This window comes from Primulina huaijiensis, chromosome 6 (genome assembly GCF_012295235.1).
Source record: "Primulina huaijiensis isolate GDHJ02 chromosome 6, ASM1229523v2, whole genome shotgun sequence".
Lineage (NCBI taxonomy): Eukaryota > Viridiplantae > Streptophyta > Magnoliopsida > Lamiales > Gesneriaceae > Primulina > Primulina huaijiensis.
In genome coordinates, this window is record NC_133311.1 from 18,283,093 (window position 1) to 18,296,407 (window position 13,315).

At 33.3% G+C, this 13,315-nt stretch overlaps 2 protein-coding genes and 1 long non-coding RNA gene across 5 annotated transcripts; all 3 read left to right on the forward strand.

Moving 5' to 3' along the window:
- Positions 1-429: 429 nt before the first annotated feature.
- LOC140978805 (uncharacterized) lies at positions 430-5,993 on the forward strand. 3 transcript variants are annotated; one of them, XM_073444030.1, is made up of 9 exons: positions 430-575; positions 684-876; positions 1,413-1,499; positions 2,227-2,607; positions 3,777-3,933; positions 4,473-4,874; positions 4,995-5,231; positions 5,323-5,456; positions 5,545-5,989. In XM_073444030.1, exons 1-8 carry the CDS (start codon positions 505-507, stop codon positions 5,445-5,447), a joined length of 1,653 nt encoding a protein of 550 aa, XP_073300131.1. In that variant the 5' UTR covers positions 430-504; the 3' UTR covers positions 5,448-5,456; positions 5,545-5,989. The 3 variants fall into 3 exon arrangements, with proteins under 3 accessions (XP_073300131.1, XP_073300130.1, XP_073300129.1); XM_073444029.1 differs by having other exon boundaries at positions 4,986-5,231; positions 5,545-5,972; XM_073444028.1 differs by having other exon boundaries at positions 4,473-5,231; positions 5,545-5,993.
- A 2,454-nt stretch (positions 5,994-8,447) lies between these two features.
- LOC140978820 (KID-containing protein 1) lies at positions 8,448-9,698 on the forward strand. Its single transcript, XM_073444049.1, has 2 exons — positions 8,448-8,745; positions 9,194-9,698. The coding sequence occupies exons 1-2, from the start codon at positions 8,552-8,554 to the stop codon at positions 9,501-9,503; spliced, it is 504 nt and encodes a 167-aa protein (XP_073300150.1). The 5' UTR covers positions 8,448-8,551; the 3' UTR covers positions 9,504-9,698.
- A 1,516-nt stretch (positions 9,699-11,214) lies between these two features.
- Positions 11,215-13,253, forward strand: LOC140978808 (uncharacterized). The gene is made up of 2 exons (XR_012175627.1): positions 11,215-12,678; positions 12,805-13,253. It is a non-coding gene; the product is annotated as an uncharacterized lncRNA (long non-coding RNA).
- Positions 13,254-13,315: the final 62 nt, after the last annotated feature.

Here is a 13,315-nt window from a genome sequence, read left to right on the forward strand (position 1 = left end):
GGTGGGCCTCCATATTTTTTAGAGCGACCATTCCATCATATTGTCATATAACTCACATGACATTAAAACAAGGATTTAGACGATGTCTCGAGTTCGAGATCTAATTATAAATTTATATATCATATAAATTTTATATGGATATTTGAACTGTAACGTATTTTATTCTCATACGATCCTAACTGATATTGTAAGAACAAATTAAGAAAATATCATGTTTTGTTTTGTGCAACTCTGTGTGATATTTATCATGAAATAACAATTTACTAAAAATAAAATAATCATATCACGAAAGAAAATTCTAGAAAATTTTAAATATAGTATAAAAAAAATAGTTTTTGTCATAAAATTGTTTAAATCTTTATAAAATGAAATCAATATATATATATAATTTATTTAGAATTTTTCTTTCTTTTAAAGGAAATAATTTTCTAATTTCTCTTCCTAGTTTTCCCTAATATTTTGAATCAAAGCGTAAACCCTAATTGAAGAATCAGTAATTCAGCCATGGTTGATGAATCAAATAAACAAAAGAAAACCACTATCAATGAAGAAGACGTTTCCAATCTCCTACAGAGGTGAACTTCTCATTCCATAAGCATTATCTGATGGATTAATGCAAAAATCGAAGACTGATGCGTTAAGGATTCCTTCTTGTTGTCGTTTTTGCCTTTTATTTTCCTCAGTTACTCCGTGGAAACGGTTCTGGCATTGCTGCAAGAGGTGGCTCAAGTCCCTGAGGACAAAATTGATTGGAATGCAATGGTGAAGAACACTGCTACTGGAATTTCCAATGCTAAGGAGTATCAAGTGCTGTGGCGCCATCTTGCATACGGGCAAAACTTAATTGATCAGTTGGACGATGATGAAAACCCTATGGCAAGCACTTTATCACGATTATGTCTACTGTTTACTTTAACAAGTGTGGCAACGTGATTATTTCATGTGATATTTTTTGAAGTTTTATCGGTAAATGTAGTATTCTTGCCCTTTTGTTGTCTAACAATTAAATTTTTTATTTGTTCTTTCATAGTACACGAAGTATGACTGGTTGCTATTGCGTTCACAATTTTATTTTATTTCATATTTAATTTTCAAGTATGAATTATACGTGGGCGCCAAATTTTTATCTATGTGTATCATCAATCATTTGGAATAGAAAATATGGATTGGATTTGTTGCATGTCTGTACCTAATTAAATTTATAAACTTGCTATGATCTGACCAATCTTATTGGCTGTGAATTTCACTATCCTAATCGGCTTATTGTTGATATTTTCTCCTTGTATGGAGGGTTTATACGCAGACACATTAATATTTATTGTGACTGGGTTATGCCAATGGTTAAAAATCTATGGGTGTCACCACTGTCATCTTACTTTGTCACGGATGACATTTTTGTGTTCTGGATGTAGGATGATGATAGTGATTTGGAATATGAGCGGGAAGCCTCACCTGCGGTCAGCCGTGAAGCTTTAGCAGAGGCTGCAGCATGTGTTAAAGTATGTTGATTCCACTAGAGCGAGTCCCTTATCCTGATATTTGAAACTTGAAAGCTAATGTTTGTTTTCTCGAGTTTAGGAATGCATTGATAATTATTGTTCCGGGGACCAATCGACACGAAGCCTTTATTGATCGAAAACTGGAAGTTTTATTATAATTTTAGATATGTTAGGGTCCAATGAATAAGATTTGACATTTTAAGCTACAAGTTACCAAATTATTTACTGTGTTTCTTTTTTCAGTGTTTATCATTATGTGAAATACATCTGGTCTGTGATATGGTCAGGCTTACCTTGCAAAACCAAATCTTGTTGAAAAACATTGTCACAACATCGTGTGAAGTACATAAAGTCAATATTCACCTTGTCCTTTTACAATGGCCAAATATGCTGAAGCTGAAGAAAATTTAATTGGAATATCTTCAAGGATATAAATCGAACTTTGTCTAATTCCATTTATACTCGGAAGTAAGAATTGGATGCTTTTTCTTTTTAAAAATTGAATGTTGTTTGCTATAACGAGAAACCAATTCTTGCTAAGTTCAATTTTATTTTATTTTACTTCTATACTTATTTTTTGGCTACAATTTCTTCATTTTGATATGTTTTAGGGAAGTTTTTTAATCTCAATCTTCAATTATAATGAATAATGGTTTCTTCTCTTAATTGGCTTGCCAATGCCAATCCTCATTTATGCATCTAATGTGGGAATAACTATCTTTTGCAGGTGCTAATTGCTTCTGGTCAAAATGATTTGCATCTCCCTAACAGCTCTACCATCGATGCACCGTTGACTATTAATATACCGAAAAGCAAGGCACACAGTGCTTTTTCAGATGGTTCACCTCTCACTTGTGCTATTCAGGGGACAAATGTTAGCATTCCTGTTACTGTACAAAAGCAACCATTGTCTTCTGGAACATGTAGTGAAAAAAGGCCAAATGGGTCAACTGAGATAAATTTTCCACCCCGGAAAAGAAGAAGGGGTTGGTCTTCAGAAGATGATGCAAAGCTTACTTCTGCTGTGCAAAAATTTGGGGAACGAAATTGGGCCAATATTGCTAGGGGAGATTTTAAGAATGATAGGAAAGCATCAGAGCTATCTCAGGTTCTCAATTTGTCACAATCACTGTCTCTAATAATTGTTTATTGTGTTGTTACCATTCCAATTACTAGATGGACTAACCAGTAAATAACTTCTTAAAGTCCTTTTTGTGCTGGAAAAATTGATGAGTTCTGTTCGCTTAGCATAAATGACTATAATTTGGAAAAAAAAAAAAGCATTCTATTGCTTTTCTCCTGCTCTTACTGCATGCTGTCATATAAATCCAGACAGATTAGATTTTTTCACATATGTAGTTTAAGAAACTCATGCAATACTATGTGATCTAAGTCCTCGACACATCAACCTTATTTGGGATGATTTTTATCACATCTGTCATCTGGTAGTACTTTGAATCCACACAAACTTAACGATTGATTAACATCATATACCTGATAAAACGCACAAAAATAAATCAATCGGGATGTGTCTCACATAGTTACGTACTCCAAACAATTTCATCATAATGTCTTCAATCAATGTCAAACACCATTATATCAAACCACAATCTCATAAACTAGATGAGAAACTGACCCAATGGTCATATAACAAATTTAAATGAAATTCAACTAGGTTTTTCAGTATGACTTACAAATGAGGAATCAAGATTAGATAAATGCCAAAAGAACCACTCTTGATAAATATTTATTTCAACAAGACCGCAAGAGAAAATGCTTAAGTTATAGAAAACTCGGAATTTTTAATAATAGAATGAATTGTATCTAACAACAAATGTTTGCACGAAGTACATCTTGAAAACCCCAAACTGACAATATAATATGGGCTTAATAAATAAAAGTTTTGTTTATCCATAAAATAGCCTGATGAAATAATGCTAAAACCGAAGAAAACAAGTCCTGAGTTCCAAATAACTATTATTGTGCTCATATTGTGAAATACAAAGCAAATGTAGCACTCAACTAAATAAGTCAATTTTGAACTGGAGTAAAGTTGATCCATTCTGAATTTCCTAGTTTAGTGTGTTCGCTTTTGGCCTTGTTTGAAATCAATCATAACTCGATTTTCAATTAACTCAAAATTTTCCCAATAGTCTTCAAAAAATGGATCATAGTGATAGTTAAAATAGCACCATTAATGTTTGGCATGTCTATACAACGAGTAGGTTTTGGAAAAATATTTGTTCTTTCATTCTCAAGAGCAATGTCAATTTGCAGAGGTGGGCCAGTCTCAGGAAAAAACAAGGCAACTCAAATGCTGGGACCAGTTCACAACTTTCTGAAACTCAACTGGCTGCCGCCCATCGGGCAATGTCCCTAGCCCTTGATATGCCAATGGGCGATACATTGAAAATGGCCGGTCAAAGCAATATAAGTAATCCTCTATCTCTCATTCCATGTGTTATTTTGTCATTCCGTTGCTTAGGGAAATATTCTGGCACTTCAATTGGAAGGCTCCCTTTGACCTGGCAATACTAAGCCAGTGCTCTAAGGCTAGGTTGATGCCAAAGGCCCAAAACACCTAAGCTGATGCAGTTAAAAAGTTGGTCTATCTCTATTTTTCCATTATTATTGTTCTTATTAATTTCTGGTCGTTGCTTTCAGAACATAAATTGTAAACCATTTGAAAGAAAATTGATGGAAAATTGTCCATGTGTAAAACTGGTTTATACATTATGTATTTATGTTGATATCAATCCGGTTGTGTTATTGTGTTTCTCTCAGCTTTCTTTGGTGTTCCTCGTTTTCTCACCATTTAATTGTTTCCATCTTAATCCTCTTTGGTAGATTTTGCTTCGGGTCCCTACCCCCTTTAACATTGGATTACTTGTTCACTGTTTGGAAATTGGTCTTAACTAGTTTAACAATGTGCCTGAATAGTTTCTCACTCTCATTTTACCAACACATAATCAGTTGGCACAAAACCTCAGCTTCAATCTTTAAAAGCTGCTGCATCAAGACCAGAGCAACAGTCTGGAACACCAATACCTGTAAAACCTTCAGTTTCAACAAAAGGGCCACCAATTAACCCTTTAAGTGCAGATTCAATGGTCAAAGCTACTGCAGTTGCTTCTGGGGCACGCATAGCTACGGCTACTGATGCTTCATCTCTATTCGAGGCTGCTCGTTCTCAAAATGTTGTCCATATAAAAACTGGAGTTGGTTCTGCGATAAAATCTTCTTCTACAAGCATAACAAATCAACTGCCAAGTAATGTACATTTCATTCGCAATGGCCTGGCAAAAGCTCCAATCTCCTCTCCTGCTGCTGCTATACCATTTGATTCAAGACCTGCTGAAGCTTCGAAAATACAAGGTAACTCTACCAATCCTGTTGTACCAGCAGTTCAGCCTAACCCAATTATGTCAGCTGGGGTGTCGAATACTGCAACCTCTACTCCATCCATTGAACTTGCCAAAACTAAAGATATTGCAGTTATTACCTCAGCAAGTGAGACAAAAGATCCCATCCAAAAAGCTGGAGACTGTAATCGAGATGATATGTCAGTTGATGATCAATCATCTCAATCGGAAGACAAAGTCGAAAAACATCAATCCTCTGCCTCAGGTAATATATGGAAGGAAACTGCTTCAGGAGATCAAATTAATATTTCCTTTTCCGATCAAACTCCAGACAATCAAGTTCCTTTACCATGCTCAGAAGTCGTTGAAGGTGATTATTTCGGGTACCTACTAAGTGAAAAGACAATAGCTGAAGATAAGTTTATGATTGCAAGAAAACTGTATTAATCTTGATGTGTCAGGTGAAACAAACACAGATAACCTGGGTACAAGCAAGGAAATTCAAGAGATTAATCCTAAATCGAACGTGAAGGATGATGACTTGCTAAGCAATCCAACTGCCACGACTGGAAGCACGGGAGAATAAATAAGCCATGTAAGATATTTTATCATTTTGTTGTTAATGTTATCGGATGCTACAATATTAATTTTCACGCATCCGTGAATTAAAATCACATTTGCAGAATGAAGATGCTTGGTGAATAAGGAAAATTTGATTAGGGAATAGCCACCGGATTGAAGATAAAAAAAAGAAAAAGAAAAAAGAAAGCCAAATTCATTGTAGCTGACTTGCAATCCAGAATGGTCTTGTTGGTTTCTTTACGGCAGAGGTAATGTCAATACAAGCTGGAGACATTCAAATGCTTTGTGAGTTTTCAGCATGCTGATCACATGATTTAAATGGCTGTTTTGCGATGACAATTTAGTTTTTATTAGTAATTTAAGAGAAATGTTAAAATTTTCTTGGTATATAATTGAAGGTTGAGAACTCGTGTTACATGCTTTGGTACACATTATTTTCCCTTTTGAATACCAAAACGAATATCTAATCGTATTTCCAATTATGTGGATTAATGGAGGAGGGGCTGGTTCATTTTTGACATCCCAACTGGCGCAAACCAGTCGCGGAGAGTTTACCTTCTTATTCAGGGGGCGAAACGAGAAGAAGAGTAAATATCGAGGTCGCGAAGCACGTTTTAAGATCATACAAATAGGGTAAGCAATTTGCAACATAGTTTGATACTGGAAATGCGTTTTATAGTTTGACACTGGAAATGCGTTTTGGGCATCGCAGTATTTAAATCATACATAATCTATCGACTGATGTTTGAGTGCAATCTGTATAACCTAAACCCTAGAATGCAATTTGCTCTTTTAATCCAACTCTATTTTTTTATTTTAAAAATGACATATTTTTTGTCATTTTTTTAAAAAAATTAATATAATTTAATAATTGTATACGAACTATGTCAAATAGTATAATTATTGTTGTAAAAGAAATGAGAGAAAAAAATATAATACTTATATAATTACTCTATATGTTTTCTGCCGTTGATTTGAAATGTGTAGTTTATTGGCTGATGTTGGAGTTAAATTCCCAGTATAACCAAAAAATTAAAATATAATCTTTGTTTTTTTTTTACTACTTCTCTACTATATGAAAGAATATAAATATTTCAAGATATACAACTTTGATTAAATTACTCTATTTAAATATATATATGTATAACATAATATTTATGTTACTCACACAACTTCCAAAATAAAATTTTTAAATATATTATTCACAAAACCAGTAATCCAAAATCCACACAACGATTAAATATTCAAAGTCAGCTGTGATTAAATGTCTCAATTTTTAATTATATTATATACTAGATACAATCAATGCATCATACATGTGACATATTATTTAACGATTAAATATAAACTTAATCAACTTAAAATAAAAAAAAATTACAATTTTCCCAAAAACTTCAATAACATGTTTATAAAATATTTTTTTTCCTAGTTTTTGTTATATATAAAATACACCACGAATCATCTTTTTTGCTAATTTTAATTTAAGAAAAATTGATTAGGGATGTATGGATTAAAAACCTAAACAATGGTTGGCCTCCGGCTCCGAGTTAAATTCATAGCCCAACCAAAATTGGCCTTTGTCTCGATAACTCATTTACCACATTGACAACTAGCGATAATTTATTGACCGCCAATCCAAGTAGGGTAATAAGGCATACTTATTAGTTTACTAGCTATTATGTATACACTCGGTATGTATGTGTACAGTTTTTTTTATAATTATCGAATGATTAAAGTGAAATTCGACAAACTATTGATAGACTAAAGTGCTATTTGAATTGTTGTAATTAAAAAAATAAAAATAAAAGTATTTGTTGAAATTAATAAAAATAAAAATAAAAGTGTAATATTGATAACATTATAAGGGTAAAATTGGAAGAGCCAAAAATAGACCAAGACACCATTTTTGTCTAGATTCTTAATAATAATAATAGAATAATAGATAATAATAATAAAAAAATGTGAGTTCGATAAAACCGGAAAAGATTATTTTAAAAAATGTTGGTGGCGCCTACTAATAAAAAAATTCAAATTCAAATTTTTTCCGTTACGTAAGACCGTTAAACGTTTTATCATTATCTGTTTAATTTTGAATATTGTCGTGATTTAAAAAACGTTGTCGAACGGAGACTGAACAGATGTTAAGATTGAGAATAAATTTGAATTTTGATTTATTAACCGGATTTGAAGCAATCCTTTTCTCGCAAAAATTACCATGGAATTAAGTTTTACTATATTAAGAGAAAATGAAAAAACAAGCGGATGGACCAAAATATTTGGCTCACAATTGGATTCACAAATCACCATTGGTATTAGTTATTCTTATACGCGAATAAAAGTGTTTTGAGGAGATCTCTTGTGAGACGGTCTCACGAATCTTTATCTGTGAGACGGATCAATCCTACCGACATTCATAATAAAAAGTAACAGTCTTAGCATAAAAATTAATACTTTTTCATTGATGACCAAAATAAGAGATCCGTCTCACAAAATACGACCCGTGAGACAGTTTTTGCCAAGTTTTTTTTTATTCCTATATTATAAGCTAACATTTATATAATTTTTAAATGTTTCAATCTAAAACAAACAAAAGAGAAAAGAGAACAAAATTGTTGTGTAATGGAGTACCAAAAAAAAACCAATTCATTCAGACTAATGTGACAAAACCAACCGATCCATTAAAAGTACAAACGCCCGTTATCTCCGCCGTCACTCAACTTTCTTACCGCTTTTCCTCTTCCCCGGACAAGTACCTAGTAATCTTGCCCATTTGGCCATTTGCAAGAACAAACTAAATTAAATAAAAATAATAATATATATTATTTTAAACAATTTTTTAGTATCCAAATTATAAACTTGAGGCTAAGGCTTTGAAAAAGATAATCCATAAGTATATATATTTATAATTATATATATATTATATTTTCTAAGTAACCCCACTGGCTTACTCAATAAATAGGAGTTCTTTCTCCATTCTTTCACACAAAATATGTATATGATCGGTTGAGGCTTGGAGCTGCCATAGAGTGATAAAGAAGATTATAACTATCTCACTTCAAGAAAATAAATCAAATAGAGAGATTTGGAGTCTTGCGCTGTAAACACACAATGTCACAGGCGGTGGCGCACGGCGGCGATGGAAATTTGAAGAAATATGTAGCAGTGGATTCTGATTCAGAGGATTCGTCAATTGGGATACCGAGTGATGATGATGTCGAGGAACACGGCGAGGTTCAGAGCAGAATCTCCGGCGGTGGAGCTCTGAATACTTTGGCTTCTTTGGAAACATCTCTGCCCATTAAGTGAGCAGCTCCTTTCCTGATCTGTGGTTTTTGTTTTCTTCTTTGGTTTCTTGGCAAAACTCTTGGTTTTTTTTTCTTTCCCTAAATTCCAACCATTAGATTGTTTGAAACCCACCCCTGGTTTCATCCGATGGTCTCTGATAAAGATTTATGAATTGGAAAATCTCGATTAATCTGTGAAAAAATAAGCATGCATGACGAATGCCGTGCAAGAAATGTTCTATAAGTTTTCGATCGGTGCAAATTTAGCATGCATGGAAAAACATATGTTGTGTCTCTAAATGGATAAAAAAAAATATTTTTCCTTCTTTTTTTTTTTTTGAAAAATATAAATTTGTCTGTAATCAAATTACATTATGTTTAACACTCTAATTAAATTAATACTACTCATCATATTTATATGTAATGCAGATTGGTAAATATTTTATCGATTTGTGTGTTTTTGCAGAAAGGGGTTATCTCTTCATTACGATGGGAGATCGAAATCTTATTCAAACTTGGCAGAAGCAAGGCTTGAAGTAGCCACACAACTGGCCAAAACTGAACATGCTTTCAACAAGAAAAGAAGACTGATCAACATCTCCCAGAAATTTAGGAAATACTCCAAGAAACCATCCAACAACATTTTACACCAATCCTCCATGCCTGCCTTCCCCTTCGAGGATCGCGAAGAAGACGACGACACTGAAAACGGAGCCATGGAGGATGAAGGACGCAAAGCAGAGTGCTCTGATCTTGAGAGCTTGCGGAAAATTTAAAATGGTTCTAGACAATATAGTCTCTTAATTTTCGTCTCATTACATTTTCCTTTTCAAGATTAAAAAAAAAAGAATTTTGATGTATAATTGATGAGTATAAGGCAGTATTATACATGGTATGGGATATATGGTATTAGAACATGTGACGAACTAAAAGCTATTAATATATGTTTTTAAGTAATTTTTTGTTTGTCGAATTTTATGGGTAAATTTTTCAAGGAGCTTTGGATTGTAGAAGTGCATGCATTCATTCTATTTGTTTGATCACTAGAATTTTACACAATTTTCAGGCATAAGCTATACTTCATTTAAGGGGATCGGATGGTTTCTTTACATATATATCAGCATTAAGCTAGATGTCTTCGGTTGCATTTGGATAGAAGGTCTGAGTTCTAAAATCTAAAATTTTCAGCCCAAACATAAATGTATCATTTTATTAGTTTTATTATTTTCAGTTCCAATATGAAATCATTTTGCTAATAATTTGTTATTATTTTATTTTTCTTTGTTATGGGTCAAAATAAAGATTGGAAAATAAATTTAGTTTAATAACTATATTACTTGAAAAATACAGATAATTAAAAAATATATTTATACTATAAATAATCTATATTAATCATTTTTCAGATTATAAATCATGTATATTAGAGACCACTAGGCTAGTGGTCTCACCCCGTCAGATTAGTTGACTCTCCGGGTCCATCCCTCCATCTCGTGTGTTGTAATCAAAAAAAAAAATCATCTATATTAGTTTTTTTGTAAGATAAAAATCATCTATATTAATACGGCAGCTTGAAAGGAATTTTCAATCGCGGAGTGTACCACTACCACCGTTTGGGGAACCGTGGCAGTGGAAAACCCCGACAAGGAACCGCCGGGAACCCAGATTTAACCTACGTGAGACGGTGATCCTTTATATATATTTCTTGTTTTTTCAAATTTCTATGGTGCTGTCATTTTCTTGGTTTGCTTTTGAAGTTAAGAGGAACTTTGTTGGTTCTTTCTTTTGTTGAATTCTTTGATGTTTGATCAAAACCCATGAAAAAGATAACGAAACAACATCTATTCTTAGAAGAAAACTATGCATCGCTTTGTATTGTGCAACTGCCTGTTTAGTTTCAAGTACATTAACATGAAACAGGTTCAGAAGGATTGGGCATTTGAACTGGTAGTCTTGATGGGATTACTTGGTTTTGGATGAGAATAGAAAAATCGTCGTTTGATTTAATTTTAGTGATTGATAAATTTCAATTAGTTGAATCATTTGTGATATATTGATTAATGATTGTATGGGGATCTCAAAAGTTTGTTTGCAACCACATTGCCATACGTAGTGTTCAATATCTCTTTTTTTTAATGATTAATTGACACAGTTCAGCTCAATAATTGTGATGAATGAATGGCTCAGTATATTTTGGAAGTTGCAGAACTTACTTTTTAGACATTAAACCTGAATCTTGAACATGTTTATACCGTTTAAGGTTGGAGGCTCGTCTAATATGTTGTGTAGCATGATCTACTGATTGTATTTGACTGGGTTGTATTCATATTACGCAGGTGCCTGTTTAATTGAAGATGATTCAACAGGAAACAAGAAGAATTGGACATTTGTACTGGTAGTCTTGATGGCATCACTTATTTTGAATGAGATTAGCAATTCATTTTTTTTAATGAAATTGGTGTTAGTGAATAATAAGTTTCAACGCCATATCTAATGACCAAGATCTCATCTTTTATGATTAAGAGCTACAGCCAGCTCAAAAATTTTGATGAATGAGTGACTTGGTATATTTTGGAAGGTGCCGAATTTACATTTTAGGAATTATACCTCAGATTCGCACAATTTTTTATTTGGAGTTGGTGGTTCGTGAGTTCATCTAATATGTTGTGTAGCACAATATCATGATTCTGTGTTGTAGTTGGTTATATTCTTGTTCATTTGAATTGTGATATTTCCTTAAATTTGATTGTGTCCATGCTGCTTCCCTGTGATTTTCTTTGATGAATTGGGAACCATGAAGCACTTAATAAAAATCCAAGAAAACACTAGTTGACCATAATCGCGCTGTAATTGATTTTGGTAACAAGAGAACATTTCATTAATCTGAATCTTTTACTTTTTTAGTGCATTTTCATGTTAGCAGTATGAAGACAATTGATCGTAAAATATTCATGTTGGTGTCTTTGGTGCAAATATTTATAGAAAGCCATGAATTAGAAGTCACATTCAATTTATGATCTAAACTAAGAAACAATAAAAATGGTATTGGTTGTTGTCAACCCTGGTTGAAACATAATTGCAAAAATGCAAACTTGTATCCATCCAACAATGAGGTAGAGCAGCAGCTACTCCTCCGATACGAAAATAAGTTATTGCAATCAGTATAGGAGAAAAATGCAGACTTGCCAGAGCTGTTTATTAACTCATATACATGGTTGATACGACCATTTTTATGCGAAACATTGAGCTTTACTCGATGGATGCCTAATAATCATCCACGACACACCTATTTGCTTTGCGTATCTAATACGCGTGGGGTTTAATGTTAAAGCTACCTATTTTGGTAGCTACACCTAAATCTGGCTTAGCCATATGTTGTAATCCAGTATCATGCACTATCTAATCGTTATGCTTAGCTAAGTTATGTGTCTCAATTATACGTAGTGCATGTAGCGCATTCGAAAGCTGTTATGTGTTGGATGCAAATATATACCATTCTTGTTGTAGCCATTTCATTCAAGGGGATTAGGTTTCACTTGCGTATATCTTAATTTTATGCATCTGCAATTTTTTTGGTTGCTGATTGTTAGGTGTTGAATTCAAGTGGTTGGATAGTTTCTAGATTGTTTCTTCTGTGAATCTGTGAACTTCATTTGCAATGGATTGCAAATTTCTTGTTTTTTGGGCTTTTTTGTTTTTAACAAGGTGAGCGTTTCCAATTCTAGTAACTGCTGAAACCTTCTTTTGCAGGATTGTTTTGTTGAAGTTGACAAGATGCAAAATTCAAATAATTGAACTTGGTGGAAAAGGGGTGGCAATGCCCTCAAAGAATTGAATATACCAGAGCATTCACTCGACAAGAGGAGATCAATTCTGTCACGCTTGGATCAATATCCAAAACCCGTGCCTGTTCCAAGCTTTAAATCTGATCTTGTGGATAGGGGTTGTCAGATTGTGAGTTTCTAGTTTTCTCGAAGAACTCTCTTTATTGAATCGTCTCAATTTAACATCCTCACGCACACACACGGCAAATTGATTTGTACATGTTTCTGAGATTAATATGAATTTCTTGTATTCCAGTAATGACAGCAGGAAGGCCATTCCTTTCTGGACTAAGGGAAAGAACACTGCTCAACAGGAACTGAAGATTGATAAATCGAAAAGTTCCTTCTTGTATTTGGATTCACGTAACGGAATGAGATTGCTGCAAATTCTTGAATCTTGAGTAACAGAGGCGGCAAAATGTGCGTGGGAGAAGAGTATATACACTTGATGAAGACTTCACCGGTTTTTAGAATATATATGCTAAATATTCAGTTAAAATAGAGTGGGGGTTGGGTTGGGTTGGGGTGGGCAATCACACTTCGTACCAATCTGTTTTCATTTTCCTCACTTGGTTCTCTCTTTTCGTGTGTGAACATCAAACTTTAGGCCTCCTATATTTTTAGATTGTATTTTTTAGAATATTACAATGAATTCATTTTATTTTACAATTTTGATTGATTATATTCGGGCCAATATACTTTATTTGACACATTTTCTTTTATTTATTATCTTTATTTTATTACAAATAAAAACGAGTGACCAAATT

What these genes read in the sequence shown, in the direction of transcription:
- LOC140978820 (XM_073444049.1), top strand. Translation starts at nt 8,552, where the DNA reads ATGTCACAGGCGGTGGCGCACGGCGGCGATGGAAATTTGAAGAAATAT. An exon ending in GAAACATCTCTGCCCATTAA is followed by an intron (nt 8,746 to 9,193) that starts GTGAGCAGCTCC and finishes GTGTTTTTGCAG; the next exon opens with AAAGGGGTTATCTCTTCATT.
- LOC140978805 (XM_073444028.1), top strand. Translation starts at nt 505, where the DNA reads ATGGTTGATGAATCAAATAAACAAAAGAAAACCACTATCAATGAAGAA. An exon ending in GTTTCCAATCTCCTACAGAG is followed by an intron (nt 576 to 683) that starts GTGAACTTCTCA and finishes TATTTTCCTCAG; the next exon opens with TTACTCCGTGGAAACGGTTC. An exon ending in AGGCTGCAGCATGTGTTAAA is followed by an intron (nt 1,500 to 2,226) that starts GTATGTTGATTC and finishes TATCTTTTGCAG; the next exon opens with GTGCTAATTGCTTCTGGTCA.